We start from the raw sequence: 14,502 nt of genomic DNA, 5'->3' as shown, positions 1-14,502 counted from the left end.
CATATAAACACATACACACACATACATATATTTTGTCATATACACACATATATGTATATGTTATATGTAATATATATTGTTGTGTGTGTATATTCGTAAGAATAAGATAGGACATGTTATTATTACCATCATATACGCCTAAAGCCAGTCCAAAAGGCCCATCTATTGAATCGCCAGTAATGATTTGTTTCTGAGATGCCATACCAGCCTCAATATTCACATAGAATATACCGTCGTCATCACACCAGTAAAGATAATCACCATACACTACAGGTTGGTTAGGCCGGCTACCGGATCCAATAGTTGTACGATTTGAGCCGTCCAAGTTTGCTTGTTCAACAAGTCCATAGGTTGAATCACACCAATACATCTTCCCCGCTGTAGATTTAAAAATATACTGTATATTAGTACCATTTGTATACGGTAACAATTAGAGGTAACATACACCTATTACTGTATTTATAAATTCAGTCTCTATGTCACTGAGTCACCTAAACCGCCAACTTAAAGTCTTGTGAAGCCTACATCAGACCATGGTTAGCCAACTCGGAAGAAGCGGAGGCGTCGCAGCATACATACACCGCAGCTCAGTTAAGTACAAACGACTTGACTTTTCCGTTTGTAATTCTGAGTCCTTGTGGTTTGAGATTGTCGATGGGTCTGAAAAATTCGTGATTGGGGTGGTTTACCGTAAAGGGAAGATGAAGGTCCCCGACTTCATGGAAGATTTATTAAATACTTTAAATGAAATTAAATCAGATAAGAAACAATGTATCTTGGTAGGTGATTTCAATATTAATTTATTTAACACAGGAAATAGTGAAATAAATACGTATTTAAATGCTCTTGAATGCTCAAACATGATCCAAATAATAGAATCATCGAACCGTCCTATATCCAAATCACTTATTGATCATATGTATAGTAACGCATTAACTCGTAATAGAATCTCAGGAACAATTGCTTGTGAGGTATCTGACCATCTCCTACATTTTTTGCGATCTTTGACTATATGAATGACAATAAAACCAGTAATGATACGTTCCTTGCTATTAGAGATTATAAACATTTTAAGCAGAATGATTTTTAAATGATCTATCAAACATTTCTTGGGATTCCGTTTACGCATGCAACGATACTGATTTAGCCTATAACCAATTCTACTCTATATTTCTTGACTGCTGCAATAAACATTCGCCATTTAAAACCCAATCATTGAAAACCAATAACAAAATGAAACCGTGGATTTCCAAAGCGATTAAAAATAGATTCATAAAAAAACCAAGTTGTACTCAAAAGTAATTAAGAGTAATTTCGAACATACCATATTTACTAAATATAAACGTTACAGAAATACTCTAACGAAACTAATAAGAACGGCAAAGAAAAAGTTACTACTCAAACTTATTTTCTATAAATGCAAATAATTCTGTCAAAACATGGAAAATTATAAATAATATCCTAGGAAAGGGCAAATCAAAATCATTCAGTAATCTTCCTGATGAACTCATCCATGAGAACGGTGATGGAACTCAGATGATGCTGAAATCAACCGAACAAATTAAATGAATTTAACAATTATTTTTCAAATATACCTGTAAATCTTACAAACGATATCCCAGCATCGTCTAACACTTTTTCCGATTTTCTTTCCCAACCAGTAACCAATTCATTTTATTCAGAACCAATTACTCAAACTGAAGTTCATAACTTACTCAATGCTATCATGGAGGAAATTTTTATTTCCTCCATGAAGCTATTGACAGGAGTAAAGCTACCGGATCTGATTTTATCAATATTGTTATTATTTACATACACGTATTATGCAAATTAATATATCAACATTATGGACATTAATAAACAACCATATATAAATTGATATACCAGCATATGCAAATTAATTTTCCAGCAAAATATGAAAATTAATATACCCGCATATGCAAATTATTATTGCGTAATCATGCATAACCGGTCTGAAGTGGTATTATTTCTACTTTCAGGCCGTTTAAAATACTTTTAAATTGGTTTGGTGTGAACCAAATTTTAATTGACCTTTCCATAGTGACAAACTTATTAACTAGCTAAATCATCACAACATAGCTTTAAATACGCGCGTTTCCCACTGGTCCCAAAAACACGTGTTGTGTATATTTTTACACTTATGTTTTGTGGGACCTTAACAAATTATGTAGCTTGTCAATGTCTACGTTAAATGACTAGTTAAGTAGCAGTGTCATCTAACATTATTACAGTATATGTTTCCATTTGTAATTTAACTCATGTTTGAGATTTCACATTAGCTTACCTTCAACATCTAATTCCAATTTTGGGGAATCAAGGCTAGTATCTACAAGTATATCATGGTAAACTGAATTATCCAATCTTGCTCGAGCAATGAACGCAGGAATTATACCGTTGCCGGCTGTACTATAGTACAAATAACTAAATACAAAAGAAAGCCGTATTTAGTGTCAGTAGAGTATATCCGGCATAGTACTAACATAAGTAAACAGGTTGATGAAACAGATATTAAACATATATCAAATTAAAAATAGAAATAAACAATCAGTTTACACAGCCAAACTAAGAATTTCTGTCAATCATGCAGTTACTTTTTCCAGCTCAAATTTTTGAAAGCGACCTAACAGATTTCAATGCTTATGATGTAATATAAAAAAAAACCTATTTGAAATTGTGTTGCAATAATAATAGCCATCTCAATTCAATCAGTTATTCTATTTTAAAAAGACATTGGATAAAAAATATACAAAAAAATGCATTTTATAGCTCCTTTGTGCTAAGTTTTAACATTACTTTTACATATGATCTGCGTCCGGCAATAGCATTGAACAGGTTTTTTTTTATTATTTATTTTTTATAGCAGCAGCAAATTTGCAGGCCACATCTGGCCCTCTTGCCATACTTTGCCCACACTTTAACCTTTTTATAGACCCCTTTCAATGTTTACATTGGACCAAAGATCTTATAAACACAAGATAACGTTCTCCCCGTGCAAATTCTATAAGAACGCAGTGTACAGCGCCCTCTTGTTGCAAAAATGAAAACTTTTGAACATTAACTCAAAGAGTATAAATAGAACAAGAGAGCAAAGTCCCGTTCGTAAAAACGTCATGCCTGTGTAGGACGCCTACTAACGGTTGTATATTCTTTTTATTACCCAGTGCAGCGCTGCGCAGCGCGGTAGAAGTACGCCCGCTATAAACTCAGTAAACAGAAAACAAAATACAGTATCTTGTGGAGAACAGATAAACAGACAAACCTACCGTGCGCGGTGCAGTACTGGGTAATAAAACACATACAAGCGTTAGTTGGCGTTCTACGCTAGCTGCGTAGAGCGTATCGTTTTTTACGCTCTCAATGAGCGTTGTTGGCTCTCTTGTTCTATTTATACTCTTTGATTAACTGCTTTGCATGGCGTACACCGCGCGAATTTACCTTTACGCGTAACAATTAGAAACGTCGATTTACAATTAAGGAATAATAACATACTTGGTAACGAACTTGGAAACAACTAGAACGCTCTCTCCCAAATATGATTACTTTCTGCTGCCAAATCGACACTTCTATTTTGTTGCTCGTAAATCGCGGAGATACGCTATCTTGTGTTTACAGTATAAGATCTTTGATTGGACCTGGCTGAAACTCTGGCGGCGCTCTAACTGGAGGCAGAAAGCATTATCTTAATACACTTTCTTGGTTGTTTATATTTTTGTTGTGCCAAAAATATGAAAGCTACATTGATGAAACACTCACATACTGTATGATATAGTTACATATACTAGGAATCGACAAGAAAAATAAAAATTTAAGAAATTGTATTTGTTCTATTTTTATTCAATTTATAAACTCGTCTCTTCAAATGTTGCCATGTGCGAGCGCGCCCAGAAAGTGAACGCCTCTGCCGATGTAAAGGGCCTCGAATAGGCTTATGAATTTTCTGTTTACCCTACGGTGAGGCTACGCTAACTTTCACAAAGGTTTTGTTGGTTTTTCTTAATGAATATAATAATTAATCTGCAAGTAATTATTACAGCAACATTTGGTAGACTTTATAGTTGCGTAAGTAATATTAGGGTAGTCGAATGGAGTGCATATCCTGAAAATGCGTTTTTCTTTCGTTCTAACTCATTGGTCGATTTTCTGCACTATAATGCTTTCAGCAGACATTCCAAACCCTGAACGTCCAAAAGCGGGGGGAAATGTGATTATTAACATTACAGATACTTTGTATACATACACAATACTCAGTAAATAATATCATCTAGATGTGTATAAGAGACAGCATATGATCTGCGTCCGGCAATAGCATTGAACAGGTTTTGTTTTTTTAAATTTATTTTTGAAGGCATCAGCAAATTTGCAGGCCACATCTGGCCCTCATGCCACACTTTGCCTACATTTTAACCTTTTTATAGACCCCTTTCAATGTTTACATTGGACCAAAGATCTTATAAACACAAGATAACGTTCTCCGCGTGCAAATCACATGAAGTGATCATCCACGAAGTGAGGCACACGAATTCTTTTGACTTGTGTTCATCCAGCCCATGAAAATTTGAATTGTAAAATTGACAAAGTTAATTCAACAACGTCTTTTTACTATCTTTAGGTAACGTAAAACATTTACTTCGTGTGCACTTATTAACCCCCTACAACACAATTTACTGGCATATTCTGTAAAACTCGGGAAAACTGTAATATACTAACAGCCTAGGGTAGAAGTTGGGGCTTTTCTTCCTCCACTAGGCCACCGTCGCAGTGTTTGTTTTGATTTCGCGCTTGGATGAAGTTTGGCAAAGTCGGTCACCAATGACGTCATTGAGTGACCTCTTTGTTTCTAAGGTCTTTCAAAAATGACACTTTAAACTCATTTTTTTCGTACAAAAACAATTTTATTCGTAATATATGACCAACACTTGTGTTTATAATATATTTATAAATATAAACACGCTGTAGTTTATAAAAATTGTCAGAATAGGTGGCAGAGGCACTTTAAGTCATGTAATTACCAATATAAATTAGGCCTATTATTATTATTATTATTATTATTATTATTATTATTATTATTAGCAATTCTTTTCTATGATTCTATTATTGTTTTTTTATATTCTAATAAGATATTTAGAAAATGTATTTTATATAAAGATTTAGATGGAAATGTAAGTTGTTGTTTGCTTAGTGAACACAGTTGATTCGAGTAAACTGTGCATTTATACCTTTTTGTCATGCCATTTGCTATAAATAAATGTTATAGTTATGCCTCTTTGCCATAGTTATTTACTTAATAATCGTTTTAGTTGTCCCTCTTTGTCACTGTTATTTCTAGTTAAAATGTGAATTGTTATTCTGCCATGGTTAATTATTTTTATTAAACAGTTACTATTTTCCTATAGTTTATTTCCATAGTATTAAACTGTTGCCATTCAAAGTAAGGCAAGATTATATAGCATAAATTAACTAGGCTTATCATGTTTGCCTAACATTAACTAGACATATGCTACTGTCAAGAATCATACTATTTAACTAATTTCTATTTACAAATTGTGAATACTCAAACAGTAGGAATAATAAAAATAATACAACTTAACATGCAACCTTCATTGTAACCAGGGAGAAAGCTCTCTTCTGATTGGTTGGCTGTTGAAAGAACGTCACGCTTCAGCGTATCACAGCCTATCTTTGCAGTTATGCCCTTTTGCCTTGGGGATTTACTGAAAATTGTGTAGTTATGCCCTTTTGCCATGCCCCTATCTAGCCCGGGGGACACTTTTTTACGATTTTTTTTGTGTCAACATGTGTAACATGATGTACTGACCCCACTAGGCTATATAACTCATTTTCGCCAAAAATGTCAGTTATGCCCTTTTTTCATGGGGGGGGGGGGCAGTAAACAGCATGTGCACTGTGTGCAGTCAATCAGCTGTTCAGTCATGTGGTACAATAATCTTGTATTTCATTGGTTAATATTTTTTAGAGGGCGCTATTTATGGACTTAAGGTGTTTTGAAGGAAATGCTATATGGATGTAAGGAGTTCTGCATCAAAAGTAGTTTTTGTTAGTGTAATTTGAGCTTGATGGAAGGTGTTTTGTAACTAACCAATAGTCTAGCATGGTGTGTATTGTCAAGTAGATATAATTACCACTGTTAACTCAATTTTGAAAAAAAGTGGATGTAAGGGGTTTTGCAATCAAGCTCTTCATATATTTAGATATATCTGGAGGGCCTTTCAAGCAAAGTATAACAACCACACGAAATCGTTTAGACACGAACAATACGAAAAAGAAACGGAACTCTAAAAAAAATATGGCAACTAAAGAAAAGGTCATGAATATGCAATAAAGTGGGATATCCTAAAAAAATCAAACACACACATGCGCAAATCAGGGAAATGTAACCTATGCATTAAAGAAAAACTCGCCATCCTATGCAACAAAGAACCCAACACAGTTAACAAAAAAAAAAAACGAGCTCATCACTAAGTGCCGTCACAACAAATTTAAATATGAAAGGGAAAGAAACAGGTAACAAATGGGTATAATATCAAGTAACAACCTTAGGCTGTCAGTTGTCTGACGACCGCCATAGGGCGCGAAACTCAGAGTAACAACCAAGCCACAAGAAAACATTGCTGAATATATTATATCTGTCTCTTATACACATCTAGATGTGTATAAGAGACAGGAGCTAGGCCATTGTATATACATATTTGAATACAATATCGACCAAGAATAATAATAATAAGAAAAAAAAAACATAAAATAAGCAAACACATAAATTATTAAAACTGATAAACTAATAATCTTTTTCGTATCGCTATTAATCACTATATTAACACTGCTCGTCGTCTGTGATGGTCATATATTTTAGAGTATCCTCCGGGAGTTTAGTCTTGGTATTATCGTGATTATTTTTATTTATAAAAGTTGAAAAGTGGGACCATTCAGGGTTTGGGCGGAACAGCGGGACACGACCACGAAAAGCGGGACAATCCATCGAGACGGCCAAACTGCGGTATCCAGCCACTGGGAAAATACAAATTCCCAAGATTCAGTCTAAAATATCCCAAGAATGCTTTAAAAATCCCAAGATTCTCAAAATAATAGTATATATACATAAAACTTTTTTTAAAAACCCACTTTTAAAGCTTTTCCAATCAATGTCATTATAATATGTACTGTATAACGAAAGAGTGTCTGGATTTTTGAGACCAACTAGTTCGTTTTGAAGTCGGGGAGGGGGTGGTGGTGGTGGAGGGAATGTCTTATCTGAATTAAAATTGTATACTTAAGAAAATGACTGGGCAATTGCCTTTATTTTATTTGTAATTCACAGAATATATACTAGTAGCATAACGGTGTGGGATCTCCTGACATCTGTTTTTTTTTTAATTTCCAAGCTTTTATATTAGTTAGAGCGCCACCAGCGTTTCAGCCAGGTCCAATGTAAACATTGAAAGAAGTATAATACTTAGAGCCATTTAGACTGCTTTAAGGAGTAAAATTTTCCAGCTTCTAATAAATGTGATGGACAAGAGATAACTACATTATATGACAACATAACACAGCCAAGGGATGAAACAAATATTTAACACTTTGGTCAATAATTGTTTACCGTCATATCCATTAATGAACCTGGAGCGAAGGAAAGGAGCGGTTTTTCTAAACGACAATAATTCTTAGACTAAGAACATCCTGATCAGACAATAGCTTACCAAGTCAGGGAGGTGCTTAGACTAAAAACATCGAACCAAATGGTAAGTCAATTTATGCAAGCGCTAGCCAGTGTTGTGTAGTGAGTAATGGAGGATTTTAATGTATTTCGCTTTTATTGTTTAATATTAGGTATAAAAGTCAATTTGGTTGTAATTTGTTTTAGCACAATCATCGTATAGACAGTAAGTACTTTTAAAATTTCAGGTCCCGATTATCTGTAAATATTGAATCATTAAGTAAACGTGGACTTTGATGTTATTTCTTTTCACAACATTTTTAATTCTATTGATTGCAATCTTGTACCTTTGTTTACAGTGAACGTTCCTAGTCGTACTCGCACTAAGAACATAATCCGTGTTCCATTTGACCGAGTAGACGTAACAAAGAGAGGTTTATCTCAGGTTAGCTGTATCATGGTAATGGTACTAGTAATGTTTTGGGACTTGTAAAGTGCATACTACATGGTCTCTATGCGCTATAAGTTACACAAAAGAAACAAACCAAAACTAAATTCTAACCAAGCGACCTAAAAATAAAAAACATCAGAAACAGACTGTCGCAGGGGAACCAACATCACCACACAGTTTTCATGCAATTGAGACCACTGGCAAGCAGTGGTTTGCAGGATCATAACTCACAGATGCTCAAGCGATGTTGGTTGACGTCTAGACTAGCCTATCTTAGAAAAACTCAGAACGATGGAAGTAAACAAAAAAAGTAAACAACAAAAATGGAAAAATTAAAAAGTTTGATAAAAGTAGGTCTTTAGTCTCTCCTTAAAAATGGATACAGATATAGCTTGGGAGAAGCAGCTTGAAAGGACCTCTCTCCATATTAGAACGAATTAAAGGGGTAGATAAAGTATATGGACATGTGGTGGAACGAAGACTTCGATAACATGTTGATGACCAAGGATGGATAAGATCAGTCAGGTACGTAGGTGATAAGTTGTGGAAGTATTTAAAGGTATAAACAAGGATCTTAAATGTTACGCGCTGTCTTACTGGAAGCCAGTGAAGTGTTTTAAATGTAGGGGTGATGTGTTAAGTTTTCGGTATTTGTTTGACGAGATGTGCGGCAGTATTTCATTGATGTTGAATTCGCTTGATTGATGCATTTGGTAGTCCACATAAGATTCCATTACAATATTCGATTCTAGATGTAAAAATAGAGTGCACAAGTTTCAATGTAGCCTCTTCGTTCAGAAACCGTCTGATTTGCCTGATGTTTCTGATGTGGTAAGAAACAGATTTGCAAATGTTGGTTACATGTTTTTTAAGCGTCATTGTAGAGTCAAATGTAAGGCCAATATTACGAACAGAAACAAATGGAACAATAATGCATTCGGTAAGTTTTTGCGATAGCGCGAGTGAATATTCAATGCTTCCGTTTTACTAGTGTTAAAACATAGCATGTTCAGTGCCAACCATGACTTGACATCATTTGAACATGCTTTTATAGATCGGATTGCATCGTCAAGTGACTCTGGCTTAAATGCTATGTTGGGTGTCATCTGCATACATGTGATATCTGCATGTGTGTTTCGAAATTACATGCCCAAGAGGACGGATGTATAATAAGAAAAGGATGGGCACTAAAATGGAACCTTGAGACACCCCGCAGTTTAGACGTTCAGGAAAAAGGAAAAAAATACCTTAAAAATTCAAATGCAATTTCGAATAGCCCTTTTAAAAGATCAAGTTAAAGCTTCCAACCAGAAACAGATTGAATTTATGGATCTGTGCAAAAGGATACAGAAAAAGTAATATTTAAGGGTCTGAAAATTAACAGGGGATTATTTTTTTTTATCAAATTTTAATTTCAAGTTAACAACTTACTTAAATAGAAAAAAATTAAGGAATTAAAATGTGGAATTAATATTATCATTCTTTATCTCATGACTGATATAGGCCTAATAGTAAATTGTTAATGTAAATTTGTACCATATGTTTTGTTTCTTTGTGTATGTATTTTCTCCAACCTGTTTATGTAAGTTTCTATCGCTGTTGTTTGAGGATTGAATAAATTAAATAAATATATAAATAAAGATAATTAAATGCACAAATAAAAAATCAGAGGCGGTCAAAAATGGTGGTCAGAAAAAGGTGGAGGCGGTGATAAACTATGGAACGACGTCTTTGATTGCGCATTTTCGATCGGCACAATTTCATTTTATTTTTAAGTCTAAGCCTGTCAAACGAAAGAGTAGGGGGAAATGTCAAGGTGGCCTCTGCTAGCGCCACCAGACCAAAGTACAAAGTATATTTTTATTTGGCCATATGACTCAACAATATGAGGAAACAGGCAAACAATTCATGCGCAAAAGTTATATAAAAAACCCTACATATCTTCATTTTATACTCTTGCGCTTATTCAGTGTGAGAAAGAGATAATTTTTGATAGAGGCTGCCTAAGAAATTAAATAATAGGCTTATATATTAGTATTTACAAACCAACATGTGTATCCTACCCGTTTACTGCATCTATTTGTATTTCTTCAGCAAAACCTGTAACATTAGACATAAATGTTTTTCTGTCGGTGCCATCTAAGTTAATGACCTCAATAAGGTTAACGTTGTTAATATTTTCTCCAAAGTAGAGTCTCTGTTCAGTGACGTGAATATCCATTGCTTGAAAACCGTTTTCTGTTTCTGTAATCGAAAAGATGTTTGACCCATTTTCAATGATAAATATAATATATTATAGTTTATTCATATTATGCCTAGGCCTACTTGATTATAGAGACGTTATAAATTATGCCATGGGTACAAGTGACAAACCAGAGGAGATAATTTCATTGTGGATAATAAGTGACAAACAACAATTGAATTAAGCATTCCAAAGGCATTAAACCTTAAAAATAAAAATTATTGGTCTAAAATATACAATCAAAATAATCTATAAAAACGGTTGGCTAGTCCCAGCCAGGTGTGTTACGCCCACTACCAGTGAAGCAAACATATTTCAACAGCCACTTTTTTTTGTTAAATTTATAACGGCAAAAAGTCCAACATTGGCAGTTTACTTATATACGGTACATGTATACCGGTACAATTAATGTAGGCCTATATAAATAATATATTATCGTACTTGACATATTCATACATTATTGATATGTCTAAAATATTGCCATGATGACATGTTGACATACTGACCATATTATAGACACATAATGAGTATATTGGCAATGGGCATACAGCAGTTTCTATTTGTCAAATATAATTTGAAAATATGGACAAAGCTTAAAGCCCTCTCTAGACTGTCAAATTTTGTTTGAAAAAACATGTGACATGCCTAAATATGGTTATGATGACTTCATATCTTGGCCATATATAGGCACATCATGACCATATATGGGCATATAACAGTTTTTTGTCAAAGAAAATTTGATAATCTGGACAGAGATTTAGACTAGTATAACATTTACCTGCAGAAATGAATGTTTCCAAACTTTTGTTTTTCAGAGAATATTTAATAATTTTCAGATTGCTCGAGAAATAGAGAGTTGAAGTAGATGGATTGTAGGTAGGAAAGCTCGGTAACAAATCAGGTTCGATCAGACGTTCCGTAAAATTAAGAACAGAAGGATTAGAGTGATCGATATCCGAAATAGAAATGCCATTAGAATCTGCCACAAAGATGACGTCACCTGTGGAATATTGATAGCTTATATTTATTTAAAAAAATATAGCACTGCCATTTCTAAAATTCAGTACTAATCCTCCTTTATTACTACTAATAGGGCCTAATACAAGTGAAAATACAATTTTAGTTGTTACGAACGTACTAAAAACACAAGATTATGATATGAAAATCTCAATGACAGTCCTACATTAAATGATATGCATAACACTTATTGTAGATCTGATTGAAGTTACTAACTTACATGTCGTCTTAGAAACCAGTATAGAAAGCGCGGAAAAGTAAAATATCAAGGATGAATTTTAAAGTTTAAACTAGGTGACATCAAAACCCAATGATACATAACAAAATTTCAAAGATTTTTTTAGGCAAAATTTGATTGTTAACTGATAGTATTTAAACTAAATATCTTACTTTTTTCTTTAAAAATCTAAAATCTACATTGAAACACGGAAAGGTAGATTAAATAGGAATATCCTGTGCATGTAAACCAGAACACCCAATGCAGAACAATGTAAGTCGAAGGTAACAGAATACAGGAAGGCTTCTAGAATTCTCAGTGTGGTGTTTCTACTTTTTATTCAACTATTAACTGTAAAATGCGAATACGTCTAAAATAAATTACAGTAGCTTCCTGGTAAAGCACTGTTTGGCCTTGTGGATCATACAGTTGCGATCAATATTCGGATGAATTTTTGCTTTTAGTGCGTTGTTTGCTGATTTTCTTTCGAATTGGCAAGACTGAGTTAAGTAGTAAGTAAAAAACAACTAAGACCCACTGTTTACGACATGTATGCTCTAGGCAAACTCAGACAGCGTCATACGACGCAGCCCGACGAGATTTGTTGCTGCGTCGGTTCTGTATGATTTGCGTCGAAGGCAGTCGCATCGTAGAATGTTAAACGGCATAAGACTGTCTCCGACGATGAATGGCGTCGGGTTGCGTCGTACGACGCTGTCTAAGTTGGCCTTTAGAAACATAGTGAACGAGTTGGAAGACAGGAATAGTAATAACAAATAAGTAAAATATGCCCCATTTTAATAGTAATTGTATATCAATGTGTTTTTTTAAACTTTTTAGAATTAATTAAAAAAAATAAAATAAATGAAAGAAATAGGTCTACTTACGACCGAGAGAAAAAAAGATTTGAGTTGCAGTCACTAATATCAAGACACACATTTTAGTCAAGCTCAGGATATTTGCCATCTTACGGTTTTCTATCAGATATCAGAAGAAAAAAAAACATTAGATTTCTCTTACATTTTGATATAGCTAGAAAACTATTACATAAAAAGGTTTTAAACCAGCAAATGACACTGCCAATTGTCCGGTTACTGTTTATTTTTTTTACGTAGAAATTGTTACCATACTTAAATCTTGTATTTTGATAATGAGCCATTGTTTCAAAATAATCATTTAAACTAGGTAAAAAATAAAGATGATATAAATTAAATTACAAATACGTTTACCTTAAATTTATGGAGTTTAAAATATCTAAAAGGCTTAGTTGAAAAAATATGGGAGATAATGGTTCCTAAACCTAGAAAATGTTATGCAACGCACACACTCTTCTGGGAAATTAAATAGGAAGGGTATAAATTTCTAAAAGTATGTATTACACTAGACTTGTAAACCATATTTTAAATTGGGTTGTATAAATGCTTTATATAATAAAATTACAATATAATGTAGTACAAAGCTTCTTAGTTTAAATGATATTCTAGATTGCTTTCGAATAATTTGATTAACTTCATTAATGTGTGCTTTCCAAGTTTAGTGCTTGTTCATGGTAGATCAAAAAAAAAAAAACAAAAACCACGTCATCTACCTCACTTATTGTCTTTGACACATAAACAACCATACAAAGAAATATGTTTACCTTTTCCATGAAAATTAATAAAATTAGTTTTATTTACGTTTATTGTTACCTTGTTTGCATCCCACTAATCAATAATTTTCTGAAAGTGATAATTAACTAAAGGCAGATTTATAGTGCTTACTTCTTTTCGAAATTATGAAATAATTTTGAATCATCTGCAAATAGTCGTAAATCAAAATATTAAGATGAATTCGGTAATTAATAATGTTTGAGTTTAGAGAGTAAAATAATGTGGTTAATGGTGTAAAAGGCCTTAGTAAAATCTATAAATATTCCACTCGTCGAATTTCTTTATCAATTTGCTGATGAAGTAATTATTAGTTAAATTAATTAAAGATAATTTTGCACTGTGTTTTTTACGGAAACCATATTGGTGTTTGTAAAATATATTAAAATTTTAAAGAAATTCATTAATCTGTTGTTTATAATGTTTTATGTAATACCACAATTAGGCGATAATTGAAAAAAAAAAAACTACCTTTGACTCTTTTTTATATGGTGTTACCCTGCTACGTGTTATGCTGCAGAAAACTTGCACTGTGTAAATGATAAATTAAAGATAAAACAAAGGTTCTGCTATATAATCAGCTGCAGCTTTAAGAAGCTTAGCAGGTTAATTATTGTATCCAGAATATTTGGCTTTTCGCAGCAGTACTGGGAAAAGCCATTGTTTTCGTTCTGATTTTTTTTCTTGCATTATATTTTGCATATATTTTTGCACTGTTTTATTTAGTGAGAATTTCATGCAAGCATGATTTGAAACAATAGGCTGGGTGAGATTAGAATAAAAAGCCTAAACAAGTAAACAGGAAGGCCAAAACTAAACTTTAGAGGCAAGCCTCAATAAATAAGCCAAATGATTTATCCAGAATAATTTGAAATGCCATTGGTTTAATTTAGTGTACTGGGAGAACGTTCCTAATATTGAGTCCAAATGGTGTGGTTGTTTTAAGTAAAAGTTCCCAGTGATTCTCTTTATCTTTGCGATTTTTGTAGCTCCGACTGGCATTATGGTCAATTGCAATCACTCTGAAATTTGAAATTGAATGACCAGCTAAATTGAAATGTTCGGCTACTAGTTGATCAAGCTTAGATGTCCTGATAGCTGATCTATGTTGTGTCATTCTCATAGTGTTTTTTGTTTCTCCGACATATTGTTTACCACAAATATTACAATATATGAGATAAATGACATTTTTGGTGAGGCAATTAATTGATTGCCTTATCCGAAATATGTGGTTTGTTT

The 14,502-nt window shown here is 33.4% G+C and overlaps 1 protein-coding gene across 1 annotated transcript in view; it reads right to left on the bottom strand.

Annotated features, from left to right (window-relative positions):
- Positions 1-14,502, bottom strand: part of LOC117108644 (low-density lipoprotein receptor-related protein 4-like) — a 15,210-nt gene that overhangs the window by 425 nt on the left and 283 nt on the right. Inside the window, exons 2-6 of the mRNA XM_033250739.1 lie at positions 12,505-12,594; positions 11,162-11,383; positions 10,205-10,385; positions 2,306-2,442; positions 127-378 (exon numbers count right to left, since the gene is read on the bottom strand). Coding sequence (XP_033106630.1) covers positions 127-378; positions 2,306-2,442; positions 10,205-10,385; positions 11,162-11,383; positions 12,505-12,583 — 871 coding nt within the window. The 5' untranslated portion in view covers positions 12,584-12,594. The remainder of the gene's footprint in view (positions 1-126; positions 379-2,305; positions 2,443-10,204; positions 10,386-11,161; positions 11,384-12,504; positions 12,595-14,502) is intronic.

Source organism: Anneissia japonica, unplaced genomic scaffold, assembly GCF_011630105.1.
Source record: "Anneissia japonica isolate Jap-2015-1 unplaced genomic scaffold, ASM1163010v1 scaffold26_len2425191_cov177, whole genome shotgun sequence".
Taxonomy (NCBI): Eukaryota; Metazoa; Echinodermata; class Crinoidea; order Comatulida; family Comatulidae; genus Anneissia; species Anneissia japonica.
This window is presented reverse-complemented; position numbering and strand designations above follow the sequence as displayed.